This window comes from Curcuma longa, chromosome 11 (assembly GCF_044706935.1).
Source record: "Curcuma longa cultivar G26 ecotype Majalengka, Jawa Barat chromosome 11, ITB_CL_G26_1.1, whole genome shotgun sequence".
NCBI classification, from domain to species: domain Eukaryota; kingdom Viridiplantae; phylum Streptophyta; class Magnoliopsida; order Zingiberales; family Zingiberaceae; genus Curcuma; species Curcuma longa.
Window position 1 is genome coordinate 1,310,153 of NC_133871.1, and position 16,181 is coordinate 1,326,333.

The 16,181-nt window shown below is 33.6% G+C and overlaps 2 protein-coding genes across 5 annotated transcripts; one reads left to right on the top strand and one right to left on the bottom strand.

Moving 5' to 3' along the window:
- Window positions 1-927: 927 nt before the first annotated feature.
- Window positions 928-4,628, bottom strand: LOC141840787 (RINT1-like protein MAG2L). Of its 4 annotated transcripts, none has more exons than XM_074728853.1 (4): window positions 4,349-4,628; window positions 4,186-4,269; window positions 3,121-3,239; window positions 928-2,964 (listed from the first exon to the last, which is right to left on the bottom strand). In XM_074728853.1, exons 1-4 carry the CDS (start codon window positions 4,626-4,628, stop codon window positions 973-975), a joined length of 2,475 nt encoding a protein of 824 aa, XP_074584954.1. In that variant the 3' UTR covers window positions 928-972. The 4 variants fall into 4 exon arrangements, with proteins under 4 accessions (XP_074584954.1, XP_074584953.1, XP_074584955.1 ...); XM_074728852.1 differs by having other exon boundaries at window positions 928-2,970; XM_074728854.1 differs by having other exon boundaries at window positions 928-2,970; window positions 4,186-4,259; window positions 4,349-4,586.
- A 2,574-nt stretch (window positions 4,629-7,202) lies between these two features.
- On the top strand, window positions 7,203-15,094 carry LOC141839286 (calmodulin-like). Its single transcript, XM_074727000.1, has 2 exons — window positions 7,203-7,424; window positions 14,489-15,094. The coding sequence occupies exons 1-2, from the start codon at window positions 7,349-7,351 to the stop codon at window positions 14,860-14,862; spliced, it is 450 nt and encodes a 149-aa protein (XP_074583101.1). The 5' UTR covers window positions 7,203-7,348; the 3' UTR covers window positions 14,863-15,094.
- Window positions 15,095-16,181: the final 1,087 nt, after the last annotated feature.

A 16,181-nucleotide genomic window follows, 5' to 3' on the forward strand; every position in this document is an offset into this window, starting at 1 on the left:
TTGTGGGTATTGAGCAGGTCAAGTACCCATATGACTATATGAGTAGTCAGATAAATTTCAACAATCTCAAGGGATAATGGCACTGCAACTTAGTGATTTTTGTATTTGTCATCTTAATTAAGAATGATGGTTGTACTAAATTTCACTAACAACCTCACTAACTCATATATTTAGTATAATATAGTTGATCATATGCCATTTAGCTATTGTTGGGTCATAATTTATGAAACTTGTCTTCAAACTTGTACTTGGCTTCGATTATTTTTCATTTAATTTTTTGATATGCAGTTAAAGATTTGTTATATCATACACATTTGACATCTTATTCATCACAAACAGTGACTTAATGATTTAGGTCCACACGTGTCAAAACTTGTCATGCCTGAGCAAAAGTGGTGCAATCTTAGTAGTTTGCCTTTTATTTTTATCTTGTAATGTTTACATCAAGTTTTGACCATTTTGCTTATAGTAATTTATATATTTTTACAATGTGACACTAAAGGAGTTTGATTATAGGTGTACTTGTCTTTCGAAACTATTTGTTGCCTACTAAAACTTTTCAGATAAACTAAATAAATGAATAATTATTTCATGCCAATTTCATTCTATGAACCGATGGAAACTCGGTCGCTACTTCGCAATAAGATTCCACACGACCCTAACACATAATAATTAGAAACAAACCCAATTTCATAGAATTGTGCACATCAACCAAAATAAAAAAAGAAAAAAAAAACTCAAAGGTAGGAATCAGTTAGTACCTGTTCATTCTTGTAGCTGGTTTCCAGAAAATTGATATTTTTTTATGCAGCTTCATGCAAATGAACTTCCACAATTAGCATAAGCCTGTGCGTGAGCAGTTGATATCTACATCCTGAAGGATGACATGTAACAGTTGCAAATAAAAACAATTGAAAGATGATCTAAGTGAAAACGGATATTGACATATATTTTTTAGCCTCCAATTTAAAATCAGAAAGTCTTCTTTCTCAATATCTTTTTAGCTTGATCTATAGTTACATGGAACACTCCTTTGCTCTGCAAGAACAATTCCTTTCTCTTACCATTTTCTGGCACCATATTGAGCACATTTGCCACATCCTTTTTGTCTAGGGTCAGCAGCTTCATAGATTCATGAGTGCGTGGAAAGAAAGATTCAGGCTTAGAACAAAATGCACTGAAAATCTGAAAGAGGGCTCTCATATCATATTTGTACTGATTCACTCCTATATCAGTGAACTTAACAACACCGAGAGCGATGCTATTGAAAATGAAGTGGTCAAGCCCATCAGCAATGCTTCTCCACAGGTCAAGAAAATCTATAGAATTAAGATTCAGCTTCAAGACATAGAGGTGGTCTTTCAGCATGTCTAATGCACGTACAAAACTTGATGATACACATAGACTCTGCTCATCTACAACCGATTCTTGCAGATCAAGTTGCTCTCTTCCCCACTGTTCTAGGTAATTAATGTAATCCCAACAGAGATCATCAAACTGCAGTAAAATAGAGGACATTGCCACCTCAAGAAAATCAGTATCAAGCTTAACTAAGCGCATGGTTTCATCATTGAAGAAGGAACCAGTTTGATCTTCATTCTTGGAATCACATTGACTCATCTCCAAGAACCTAAAATCTTCGCTCCACTGTCTAAGAACAGACACAAGATATCGAGCAACATTTATGGAACCAGCCAGTCTTAGCAAAGCATCAACATCCATATTGGCACAAGATGATCCTCCATTATGACAACGTTGAGCCAAGATATGAAAAAAATTATTTAAGAATACTATCACAGAAGACCTGATGAACTGAACTTTCATCATCTTCGCTGGCAGAAGAAAAGCCCTCTCTACCATATTCCATGCAATTTTAACTACAGAATCAGCGATAGGAAGAGCTCTGAAATCTTCAATGTTTGAAAGAAGGAACAACTCCGCTTCTTCCACCTGGGAGAGAGCTTGCTGATGAGTACTGATAGACCAACTTTTTTGACTTTCCAACTCAGGATTTAGTTTATCATTCGCATCATCGAGCTCTATTTCAGCCCATATACGAAGCCAATCTGAATGTTCTACAAAAACTGAGAAAATTGATAATGACAAAGACATTCCTTCAAGCTCAAGAAATGATTCCACACAAGGCATTCCTGAAATTGCAAGTGCTCGCATTTTCTTATCAAAAGTAATCATAAGGTCAACTAGGTGAAGCCATGATGCATCTGCCAACAAGTTTCCATCTCTAATTTCATATCTCTCAACAAGAACAGGAAAAGCTTCTTTCTCTAGATAGTCTATAAGGATTTTAACCATTGCTGCTACCCAAGCTTCTCTAACACTAGAACCCATAAATCTAGCTTTATCTACTAAAGGTTGCAAAACATGATCTACTCCATCCATAAAATCCCGAGTTATTTTGTAAACAAGAGCAAAGATAAACTTCGGTTGATTAGACCATTTGTGAAAATGATGCTCCATTCTTGAAGCAATTGGGTGCACCAATTCATCTATTGACCAAAGACCACTGCCAAGGTGAGAAGATCTAGAAAAATCACTACAATTTGTAGATTTGTACCTTTGATGATATTCTAGAGGATCTAATTTTCTCTCTTCTCGTTGAATAAACAGTTGTTGCAAAGAGCATAGTATGAGAAAGCTTTGAGAATACACATCTTTCTTTTCTCCTTGCATCAGAGAAAGGGGGTTTGGAGTTTCATAGGATTTGTCCTTCTCTACATTAGACGATGACAGGGATGGAGGCCATCCAAGTGAGGCAAGTATAGCGCGATGATCTGACATAGCCTGTGGCTTCAAAATTGCTAAAGCCTTCTCTACTCTAGAATCAACAGCCATCATAAGACGAGTCCATTGTGGCCTTTGGCTTGAAATACATCCTAATTTATCCTCAATTGAAGTTACAGTTTTAACAGCATTCAGCAGCTTTTCATGCTTCTCTGCCATGGCCTGCAACTTAAAAGATGAGAATACAAAGTCTTAACTCTATCTTAACAAATAAGACTTCAAACATTATCATTCACTAGTTGCTGCATGAAGCAATGCCCACTTAAACAGTTTGACAGATAAGGAAATGAAAACACGTGGTGCTTGTTGTACACCTACTAAAGGAGTTGATGCCCTTCCAAGGTTTGAAAATGAAAAATCTCCTCTAGCCTGCCTGATTATAGCTACTGCTGTATCTTCAAGCTCACCCACAAGAGCTTCCAATTCAAGAGACAATTCTGCAAAAGTAGGAGGCATATTTATATAATAGGAACATGGAATGTCATGAAAGCATCACTAGAACTCAACCAACATCACACCACACTACGGTCTATACATTATCAAAACTCGATACTACTTAGCACTCAGCATATATCAACATTGTATCCTTCTAGATGGAACATAAAGTCAAAATAGAAATATAATTGTGTCCTCTTCTTTTTTTCCATCTCCTTCCACCTTCCCCTCCAAGTCTCCACTAGCACCATATGTCGAAAGATCAACACAATACCAAAGTAGTATCGTACCAATCAAAGCCCAAAACTCTAGCACGACTCCAGATTTTGAAACTTGATCCATCCTCAATACTTTCCATGTGCAACTTTCCTCCAAACAAACCTAAGTTTCACTTATCCATAAAAGTTTAAAAATCTAAAAAATAAAAATGCTCAGTCTGATCAAATATATAGTGAAATACAAAAAAAAAATTCTTACTGATTAACATAACTAGAAATGTTAGTAGTTCAGGGAAAGTGTGGGCACTTTTTAGTAAGATTCACATAACCAAGATCAGCGACAATCTAGACTGGGAAAAAAACTTGAAGCTATTAAAGTTAATGCAAAAGGATATAAGGATTCAGAACTATGGAAAGAACATAATTGAGAAAAAAAACTAATATTCATTCCTCATGATAGTGTAATACAGAATAACTTTATCAGCTTAATGCAGGGATTCATGTGATTGTTTACAGGCATAAAACAAATAAAAAAATTTACCTAACTAATGCACTACCTCATAATTCTAGAGAAAATCAGGATAAGTAATAATTCTTTTCTTAATCAATTAATGCAAGTTTCATAGATTTTGCTACATTGTTTAGTCATCATTTTAGGTAAAACAACCCTTTGAGAACACAAAAATCAACGCAAGAATTTAATTCCTTGATTGAGTTAGTTAAACTTTACCAGCATAGAGGCGAACCGTCTCGATACAAGAGACTTCCTTCACAATTAATGGTATGTCCACCTCTAGCATCCTCCTAGATGAAGCTAAATCCAAACCCCACATCAACAAGGCTTCTAGCAAAAGCAAACGAAGGAATCAAGATCAAGGTTCAGAGCATCAAACCTGGAATGGAATAAGGGATGAAACCATCGCGCCGGTGTAGAATTCTTTTCGTCTCGTGGGAGCGGGAGACCCACGCGGAAGCGACAGAGGACAACTTGTCCCCTAGAAGAGTGCGCAAGTCCAGCTCGAGGTCGCGGCATTCCCGATCGAGCAGGTCGGAGAGAGAGGGGAGCTTCCGGAGGTCAGCAGGGGTCGCAAAATGACCGTCGAGAAAACGAAGAAGGAAGTGAGTAAGAGTGGAGGAGGAATAGGAGACGGCGGCCGGCGGCAGCGCCGCCATGCAATCGGTAAGGGCAAAGGAAGTCGTAGCTAAAGCCGCAGACGCATCAAAAAGGCGAACAAGGTCTTGGAGGAATGAGACGGAAGACGGAGCGAGACGCAAAGAGGGCTGACCCGAACGTTCGTGTGCGTCGATTCTATCTGCGTAAACTAGACTACATCCATTTTAACGGTTTGATCGACTCCTGATTATTTATTTAAAAAATTATAATTAATCATTATAAAAAATAATATTATCTCAATTTTGTTAAGATTCGATTTTTTATCACTTCAATAAATCTATCTCACCGTAACCAACTTAATCATACCACGAAAATATGAATCGAACAATCATGAACGTTCCATTTGGTATACAATCAATTAAATAAATGTAATTAATTTATTAAATTAAATAAGTAAATTATATATATATATATATATATATATAATATTCATAAATAATATTTATGGTCACAATGATCCATAAAATTCTTATCAACTAAAATTTAAATAATCAAATAAGTTTAAATTAAAATTTTAATAATGTCTAAACAAATCAAAACTATATTTAAATCAATCTCAAACTCATATAAAAGAATAATCAAGTCAATCTAGGACATGAATAAATTTTTAAATGTTTAATTCCTTTCAAACTCATTTACCACCTCCAAAGACTTGATTATCATTTTTTTTGAATAATTTTTTAAATATTTAATTCCTTTCAAACTTGATTTAATTTAACTTGATTATCTTATTAAATAAACTTAAACACTATAAAATTTAACTCTAGCTCGACTCAATTTATCTCATTTATCACCCTGGGCAATAGCTCATTAAAGAAGTGTCTCATAAAATATATCCAATTAGTTTAAATTTTAGTAAATTATTTTAAAAGGTCTTGATATTTATAATAAAAGTAAAAATTAGGAGGATTCCTTTTAATCAAAAGGGTGTATATTTTTTTATTTATTATCAAAATAGCACTTATTTCATTTATAATTTTCCAAACTGTGTAGCTGGTTATACAATATACCCAAATCGCTGTAGGTGATTTTAGAATTGTTCAAATCGTGTAGCCTCATGTGGGTTCATTTCCCATTCCATTTGCATGACAATCTCATGTGCGTGCGAAGCAAAAACTACTTTAAATTGCACTCGCATTTTCTCAAGAAAGTGACCTTCGTCCAAACCAAAGGCAACGGTTAGAGAATAGTGCAGCTTATTTTCCAACGAATGGTGATCTTCTACTACACAAAAAAAAATTGAATGGAGAGAAGTTGACAAATATCGAACCGGTGTCGAATATTTTTCAATGAAAGGTGCAACTTCTTGTTAGAGAAAATAGGAAATGGACCTTCATCCTTATCGATTTACTTTGATAATTGATGAAAAACTTTTATGAGGTGGAATTGTTCACCTCTAATTAATCAATTCAAAGAGCATATATGAATTACCAAAAAAATATGACAGCAAAGAGAAGACTAAAGTGACAAAATGGTCTCTATTTTGCTAATCATTAAAATGATACCATCTATTACCTAACATTAACCAAGATAGCTTTAAGGGCGCGTTTGATTATCGTTATCATTGATAATCTTAGTTATCTATCCAAGTTTATCAATGATAACTTTTTTATTTTAGGATTATGATTAATTTTCAAATAATACAGCATCACCATCACATCAGTAAAACGTCAGTAAATAAGTTATAAATTCATAATGTGATTACTTAGACAGTCTAAGATTTTCTACGATTCTAATAGTTAACAAAAATTTTTTCATGATTATCTTTCTATTTTAAAACTGAGTTAAATATATAGTGAAACCTAATTGAATCTGAGTTAATTAATTTAATAAATTTTAATTTAAATATTTATAAATTTAAAAAGATAATTTAAAGAATTATTTTATTAAAATATATTTAAATTTATTTTAAATTTTAAAAAATTATAAATAAATTTATTTATTTTATATATTATCAATTTATTATTATTATTAATTTAATTTAATTTATTTTAAAAATAAATTAAATATAATATAATATAGTAAATATTAAATTGATTATATTTTATTTTTTTAAAATAAATAAATTGAATTAAATAATATTAAATTATATTTTATATTTTATAATCTTAATTATGTGATTTAACTTAAGTGGCATGAAGCACTAATCATCTATTTTAATTAAGATATAAATGAGTTAAATTAAATTAGGCATCCATGGAACTTATTTACTTAATTTATCAAATTTATTTATTAAGAATTTTATCAAACTTTGAGCCGAATTTTGAATTTTTTATTAAAATTAATTTATACTATATATTTGTATTTAAATTTATTTATTATATATATTATTATTATTAAAAATTATTAAAAATGAACATCAAATTTATTTATAAATGTATAATTCATGTACAAACCCTAGAAACAAACGACTTGTGCATTGCTCTCTTCACTGGCCGCATCTGAACCGTTTGATTAATGTACATATAATAAATCGGGGGCTAAAATGGGCATTTACTATCTCCTCGATGAATGTGCAGGGCCGTTTTGGGAATCCAAACAGATACCGTCGGCTTATTAAGGGCGTGAATGTGCAGGCCGGTGCCATTCCTTGCCGGTGAAATCGCGATAGAGTCTCCTCCTCCTCCTCCTCCTCCTCTTTTCCTTGTGTTTTTCATCATCTTTATTTCAGGTCCTTTTCTCTTCGTTTCTTTGTTGTGAGATCAATTACGAAGAAGCCATGTCGGAGCAGCTCACTGATGAGCAGATCTCTGAGTTCAAGGAGGCCTTCAGTTTGTTTGACAAGGATGGCGATGGTATGTTTCCCTTGGATCCAATTTGTTTCTTCACCTTCTTCGTTTCAAGGTCTGCGGCACATCTTGCCTTGATGACCCTTTTTTGATTTTGTCGTATTTGGTTATAGTCAGATCTATTTTAGCCTTAATCACGACTTTAGGTTCGCATCGATAACGAAAAAAGATGATCTATTTCACGCATTCTGAGTGCGAGCAAGTTTGAATAGTAATTTACCCTTGATCTTCGAATTTGTTGATACATTCTTGTAAATAAAATTTCCAAGAGACGATTTAGTTAATCAGTTGCTAAAACTGTGGTTGTGATTTTGTTCGCAAAAAATGAAATGTGGTACATTTTTGTTAGCATTAATTTAACTAAATTATAAGTGTGCAATGAACAATTTTTCTGGAGGTTGTTTGTTATTTTCATAAAGTGGGTCTTCAGGGGTAATGACATATGGAGTTAGTAGTGGTGGGTACAGTTCTTCAGTTCGTAAAGAAAAGAAAAACTTTGAATGGCCTGTTTTTTTAATATCATAGAGATCCTATTTGGCAACTGATCGGTTTAGCCTATTCTTTTAATATGCTTCTTAAGTTAGTTGGTCAAACTTCCAATCAGTATGCTGGATTCTGCTTGAAGGCTAGATCGGTGGTGAATGTATACCATTGTGTATCTATAAGATGTGCAAAGAATTTTGTGCATGTTCTATATTATTGAAAGTGCATTAGATTTTTAAAATGCTTAGTGAACGACTTGAATATGGTATTTATAGATTTACTATACCTAGAATCTGATAACATCATATTTGATGTTGGTGTTGTAGATTTATATGCTAAGGATCTGGCAACATCATTTACTATTGTGAGTTATTTCCAATGGGAACATCATTGTTTTAATAATCGCAACATTACTACAATATGAAGTTGGAAGTTTTAGAAACTGAATCTGGCATTGCAGCTGCTGGTATATTTTGTGCTATATTTCCCATTGCAGCTTCTGGTATTTTTTTTCCATGTTAAAAAAGCCTCAGACTTTGAGGCGTGTATATAGAACACTCTCTTTAAAGAATATATTTTTGGAAAATTGGTTTTTATAACCAAAAGTCAAATATGGACAAAGGCGGCTGCTTCGCTAGTAAACCGTTGTAAACATAATGAAGGGTTGGTCTATTATGATCAATTCACGTGGGATTATTAAGGGGCAATAATTAATTAAGAAAACAGAATTAATTTTCAAGACTTGGCTGCAAAAAGAATCAATCAATTATTCTCAATTAATCATTAAAATTTAATTAATTAATTAAAAGATTAATTAGTAGATCAATTGATTAATTAAATATTAATCAATTAGTTGATGAATTAATTCATGCATGCATCTTCGGCTATAGCTGATTAATTAATGTATATGGTATGATAGCATAATTAATTGATCAGTCTGGTGCATGAAATTCTTATCAATAAAAAATATTAATCAATTAATTACTGAATTAATTCATATGTGGTATAATTGATCAATTAATTAAAACACAATAGCAGCTGTTGAAAAGTGAATAAAAAATTAACTGATTAATTAATTCAATTAATGATTCTTTCACCCCTTTGAATACCCTTTACCCCATATAAAAATAAATAGATTCATCTTCTGTTGCTCGATATACTCAACACTCAAGAGATGTTAATTTTCCTCTTGAGCTCTCTTTTTTCCCTTTACTTCCAAAGAGTTCTAAGGCTTTAAAAGTTCACTGAGATTTAAAATTTAGAGGGCTCCTATTTTGATTCGATTGTCAATCAACTGTAAGCATCTAGGCATAGCAATATCGTCTTAAGGAGAGAAGACATAGCCTTCGGCTCGACCATAAACTTTGATACAAAGGAATAAGTTTACCTAAAGAGGCATGCTGATATACAAAAGGATAACTCGGTGACCAACCATAATTGAGTTGGTGATCAATAATAGTAAATCGGAGACAATAATATTGGCTAGGGTGCCTTGGCAACCGAAGGGGTGTATCAAGATTCTAAAGGGGGCATGCTCTTTGTCGCTAATACTTATACCCCACCAGTTTGAGTCATTAATATGTCAACAAGTCAATTGCCTAGACCTAAACTATTGGACCTATCTCATGGATTTTGAGAGAAAGTCTACCAATAATCTTAAAATGATATGTCGATTATGTAAATCATGGGTCCCACTTCTAAAAAGGCATTCCGGTGCACGAAACTCTCATCAATGCGGGGTTCCGAGAAAGGGTTGGACCTCATTGGATTTATTATATACAACCTTACTTTGCATTTTACAAGAGGTTATTTTTACGACTCGAACCTGTGATTTCGATCAACTTTACTGTTGTGCCAAGCTCCCCTTCAATCATGGGTCCCACTCCTATCGAAAGAGAAACCTGAGAAGATCTCTGGAATTGACTTCAAGCAGTGGTAGTAAAGGATATTGTATAACTTAAAGAAAAATGTACCTTGTTGGGTTACTATCAGAAGAACCTAACACATCTAAAGACGAGCCTCAAGCAAAGGGAGAGTTGAGCGCATGGAAAAGAGATTTTTATGCAAAAAACATGCCTCAAAGGGTTGGATGATAAACTATACAATGGGTGTAGTGTGACAATGATGGCAAAGGTTTCGTGGGGGGTTAGTAGACTAAAAACACAAAGCAGATCATGGTGACTTAACTATCTAAAAAGAGGGCTAACAAGAGGTTTCAAATGGAAGCTTGGGGCACTTGGCTAAAAGCTAAACTTGAGAGTTGGAAACATTGCATCACATATGTTGCAATGGAGTAAGAGATCTAGTATCACTCCCCTTATGTCGAAGCCAAAAGAGTTTTTCTCGTGCACCGGTTCATTAAGGGACACATCCTTGGCAGAGGATCGAACAGGCAATTGTGCAACCTTAGCTCTCATGCCCAACAGGTAACGAACTCACTCTGATTTACGAGTTCAATATATGACAAAATCCTCTCTAGTCTTGTAGTGAATGGTGATCGGATATGACCCTAGTCCTCGTACTAAGATTCTTCCTTGGCACAAACATCACTCGTCGATCAGAACATGACCCTATTCGATCAAAGAATTGAGGATGGATCTTGAGAATAAAAGCATCTTGACCAGCACTTTGATCAAAGGATCATAGCTTGGCTTGATAAAAAAATCAAGGGATACAAGTTAGATTGAGCGTTCCTCGAGTATAAGTTCAATCCTAGTTAGCACTCCAATCATACGTATATAGTTTTAGCTTAGTGAAATTAGAAGACCAAGGAATACATGCTCTCTAGATTAAGTGATTCTCAAGAAAAGATGCAATCGAATAACACTTTGATATGATGACTGTAGCTTTTGTTATGGAGCGATCAAAAGGCCAAATGAGGATGTGTGTTCTAAATGAGAATGCAACTTTGTATTATGCAAGGGGAACTTTACCAAAGGTATTACATCCTTTGCCTTTCACTCTCATTGATTATTAAAGGAGATATAGAGACTTTTTGAGAAGTAAGATTGAGGCCCTCGAATTGTTAGAAATGTGGTTGGAAAAATCAGATAGGCAAAATCATCTATAGTGATTGAAGAAGAGAATACATGGTATTATTTAGAATTTTTCTCAAAAAAGAGCAACATTCATTGATGTATCCAACTCACCTTAGTGGCGTTGCGGAACGTGAGATCCATACGCCAAAAAGATAATAACTGCTATGTTGATAAGTTTTGGGATTATCTTAGAAATTATGGGAGAAAAATGTTCGTTCGACAAACTGCAAGTCCCTTGAGATAGAGATGAAACTCTCTACGAGTCATAAAAAGGTCAATAAACTTTTTATGGAACCAATAAATGTGAGAATGTGATGGTGTTCGACTAAGATATGAACACCAAAATGGGGCTAAAAGAGTTGACTGCATATTTAATAAATATGCATTGTGCTAGTAGTTATAATGCGCTGCAATAGCCAAGAAGCCACGAGAAGAACACAAGTTTAAAATGGTATGTTTTGTTGTATTCGTCGAAGACTTAATATTTAATATTATTTAAGTAGTAGATCTTTAATGATGAGATTTTTCATCAAATATGCAAATCTTCTAATTAAAAAGGCATAACGAGAGATCGAATATATTACACTAATAAGGGAATGGATCAAAAACCAACATGTTAATCTATTATCGATTACCCAACCATGTTGATCGGAGATCCCAAGATCACGTTTCAAAAGGGACAACATCGCAAATTCAAGGCACTAGGAGTAATAACTCCAACTCATTCCTGGGAACAGAAGGGTGAGCAAAAGGCTCCTAATAATTCCTATATTGTACCACATAGGGTATAATGGGTTATTGCATAATACTATCGAAAGGAGATCACTAATAAGTGTGAAGTGAAGGCATCTTTAAAACTATAAGCATTTGTGAATTCTGAAGCATTGTCCATGGCTAAAACGGACACAACAATGAAGTGACAGAAGCTCGAGGGCTATTGTGTGGATATGATTGTCTTGATTTATACTAACGATTGAACAATTCAACATATAGCTCCTTGTGCAACAAAGTAAATCCGATCATATTTCATTATAGTAATATCCAAAGCTACAAACTACCTCTCTTGATGCAATAATCGTCCTGTGAATCTTGTTTGAGATTTGATACTTATTTATAATTTTCATTCATACGTAGGATTATTGAAAAATTGATTTTCGTAACCAATAAGTCAAATAGGGACAAAGATGATTGTTTTACGAGTATATCGTTGTAAATTAATTTCTTAAATGGATGAGAAATTGATGAAGGGTTGGTCTTGTATGATTGGATTGAACATTGTTGTATGAGAAATTAACGAATGGTTCATAATTTGTATCTTGGGAGGCAATTGTCAATTTACCATAAGCATGTGAGAAGGGTAATATTGTCTTTAGGAAAGAAGGTATATATAGCCTTTGCTTCGACCTTAAAACTCTTATACAAAGAGTAAGTTTATGTGAAGAGGTAACTCGATGACCGACCATTATTAAGTTAGTGACCAATAATAGTAAATTGGATAGGATGCTCGGAAGTGGTGTATATACCACCCAAAGAGTGCCTCAACAACCAAAGGGACATTCTAAAGGGAGCATGATCCTCGTCGCCATACCAACACCCCACCAGTTTAGTTCATTATTAGTCAACAAGTTGGAACTCAAACTGTTAGACTTATCTCATGGTCGTAGAGAAAGTAATCGACATATATTGCCTTTACTATTATGGGAATTCTTCTCCACCATACAACGAAGCCCTTTTCAAATATTTAAACTTAACATGGTTGTAGATTTATTTATTCAATCTTTTTTTATAATTGTAATTATTTAGCATTCAATGTTGTCAGGCATGCACATACCAAGTGTATGGAATAACTGCAACCCATTGTTAATTTGTAACAAAAATGACTTGAGAAGGAGTAGCATTCCAGGTGCCTTTTTAGGTGCATTATAATTGCCTAGTGGAGAATAATTGAAAGAATTCTATATTATTGGTTAAAAGAATTACCTTTAGGGTGTGTTTGGTTCAAGTTATCATACATAACCTTGGTTATGTGATTATCAGGTAATCACATGACTAAGGTTATCGAGTATAATGCATAACCTAATATTGTTTGATTCAACTTATTTATTTGGAGGGAATAAAACATAACCAGTTTGACATTTACTATATTACCCTTGATTCAATTTATTTTTAATAAAATAATTTATTAAATTAATAAATATAATTCGTTAATTTTATTTTTTAAAATTTAAAATAAATGATCTCTTTTAAATTTATAAGTATTTGAACTAAAGTTTATTGAATTAATTAATTCAGTTTTAATTAAGTTTCACGATACATTTCAATTAACTCAGCTTTAAAATTAGAGGGTAATCATGAAAAAAAATTTCATTAACCTTCAGAATTGCAGAAAACCTTAGGCTGCCGAGGTAATCGCATTCTGGATTTATAATTCATTTGCTGACATTTTGCTGATGCAGTGTTGATGTTGCATTACTTAAGGAATTGATTATAACCTAAACCAAACAAGGTTATCGTTGATAAACTTAGATAATCAAGGTTATCAACGATAATCCCGGACCAAACGTACCCTTAAGGGAAAGATGTCAGAATGGGAGGAGATTATAACCACCAAATCCTAAAGTAATATAATCATGGATAACACTTGTAAATTGCAGTCGTATACAACTTCTTTAATTAATTATCATCATGCATGATTAAAGATGTGTGAAGTAAACCAGAGAGGATTACTTTAAAGTAGGTTAACAAGTTGGGAAACACTTAATATTAGCATTCTTACTTTCTTTAGTTACCATCTCATACCAACTGGCAACTCCTGTGACTCAAAGATTGAATGTTTATCAGGTGAAGTTATTGTTTTTTTCTCTTTTTCTTCATGCAAAATGTGAAGGTAAATGTAACAACGCAACAAAGTTGCTGAATTTTTTTATGAAGTTATATTCACTTTCACCTTGTGTTCCCTGGCACAGATGATGTTTCTATAATGTATGTTTGATTTTATGTTGATAATGATGCTTCTTTACATGCAGGATTGAAATTCATTGTGCATGTGCATTTGTGTTTTTCTTTACAGCAATAGATAATGTGGTAGAACTGCTTATGGGCACAGAATCACTTGGTAAACTATATTTGCTGTTGTGATGGTTTAGTTAACTGCATTTTATTCAGGCTTCATTGTGATTCATGTTTCTATGAGTTGAGGAATAAGATTCTTGTTCTATTGGTAGTCTGGTACCAATATGGGTATTTATAGCTTTAGCCGCAATAAGATTCAATACTGTATCAATAACCCACACATTTTCTGGAGTAAGTTTTTTAAAGGATTTTAAGATTGATAGTGTGATTATTGGCACGACACAAAAAAATGTGGTGTAAGGTATGAAGGTTGTATTGGATGGAACCCACTTTGATGTTTTCAGACAAAATCCTTTCTAATTGTTGCCTATTATAGTTTGGAATGAAATTGCCTTAAGCTACTTACTGTTGCAGAAGAGAGTTCCATAATGTTCTGTAAGCTATAGTGTGGTCTCACACGTTATGGAATTTGTCCAGGTTGCATCACGACCAAGGAGCTTGGGACAGTGATGCGTTCTTTAGGTCAGAATCCTACAGAAGCCGAGCTGCAAGACATGATCAACGAAGTTGACGCTGATGGAAATGGTACAATTGACTTCCCCGAGTTTCTTAACTTGATGGCCCGGAAAATGAAGGATACAGATTCAGAGGAAGAGTTGAAGGAGGCTTTCAGAGTGTTTGACAAGGATCAGAATGGCTTCATATCTGCTGCTGAGCTTCGCCATGTAATGACCAACCTCGGAGAAAAGCTCACAGATGAGGAAGTTGATGAGATGATTCGTGAGGCTGATGTAGACGGCGATGGTCAGATCAACTATGATGAGTTTGTCAAAATCATGATGGCCAAGTGAGTTCTATCATAAAGTAGGAAGTGGTGATCTTATTAAATGCCGCTTAATTCTGAGAAATTAAGGATGGATCTATTTTGCAGCTCTCTTGTTTGATGTTTTGCTTGGTTGTATCGTTTCAGAGATGTTTATTATCTAATCCTTCTGTCCTGTTCTAACGCGTTCAAGTTTGGAACATTGAAGAGTCTTGTTCTTAGACTTTTTGCAAGTCATTGAAACCTCTAATTTAGTTTTATGTGCTTTTCGCAAATGCCTTGATTACTCTAAAGGATGGACTTCAAGATTGATTTATTTGATGTAAAATTAAGGGGAGGAAGATTTAAAATGTCCTTTGATTAATTTTGGTATTTTTTTATCCATTTGAAATTAGACGGGAGGAAATAGTTTTTTTTTTTCTTCCCAAGTTAAATTATGAGTTTTATTTCCTCCATAGCACCAACGAAGAGCTTGTGAGGCTGTGAGCTTGTTGCAAGATTCTGCACATTTTAAATACACATTAAATATATATACAAAATTTAACTTAAATTTTTTATTTAAACAATAAAATTTAAGCTCACATAGAATCATTTGAGGCATAATTGTATCAATAATTTTTTTATTTTTAGTATTTGATAATAAATTTAAGTTGATAAAACTAAAGTCATAACCTTTTCTCTTTTGTCCCTCTAATTTTAAATTAGGCTTCTCCTAATCTCAACAAAGGAAAACAGGATTTTCTTCCACTTAAATATTTCCTCTTCTTCTTTTTATTATGTATAAAAGATACACCAACTATCTCCTAATAATTATCTTATGCATCTACAATGACCTTTACTTGTATTTAAATTCCTAAATGGATTTCATGCACAAATACCAAGTCTCATGGTCATATTCCCATGTTGAAAATCCATTTTAGACTTCTCATATTGAATCAGTTGACTAAAACCCATGCATAATTAATTGCTTTTAAGAGAAGATAAATCAGTCATAATATCAATTGACTTCTACTATGTCTAGTCTATTGAAACTTTTAGTTCCCAAGTGGTTTGGTGCAATCACAAAGTTTTAATATTTGGATAAAAGATTTAAGTTAGACCTTGCTTTGTATTTGATTTGTATGTTTAAGTGTGAAAGGATTTTGGTATACATACATGGAGTACCCGGTAGTTCAAAGTTTGTGGAAGATTAAAGAAGGATGGTATAAAATACCTAAGAGATCATAGGACCAGGAGCATCCGAGGTGGTTGTGTTTACGAAGCATAGTACCTAAAGTGGAGTGAGAAAGATGACATGGGTAGGGCATTCGAGGGATGAGAAACTTAGTGGAAGATTATAAGAAACAC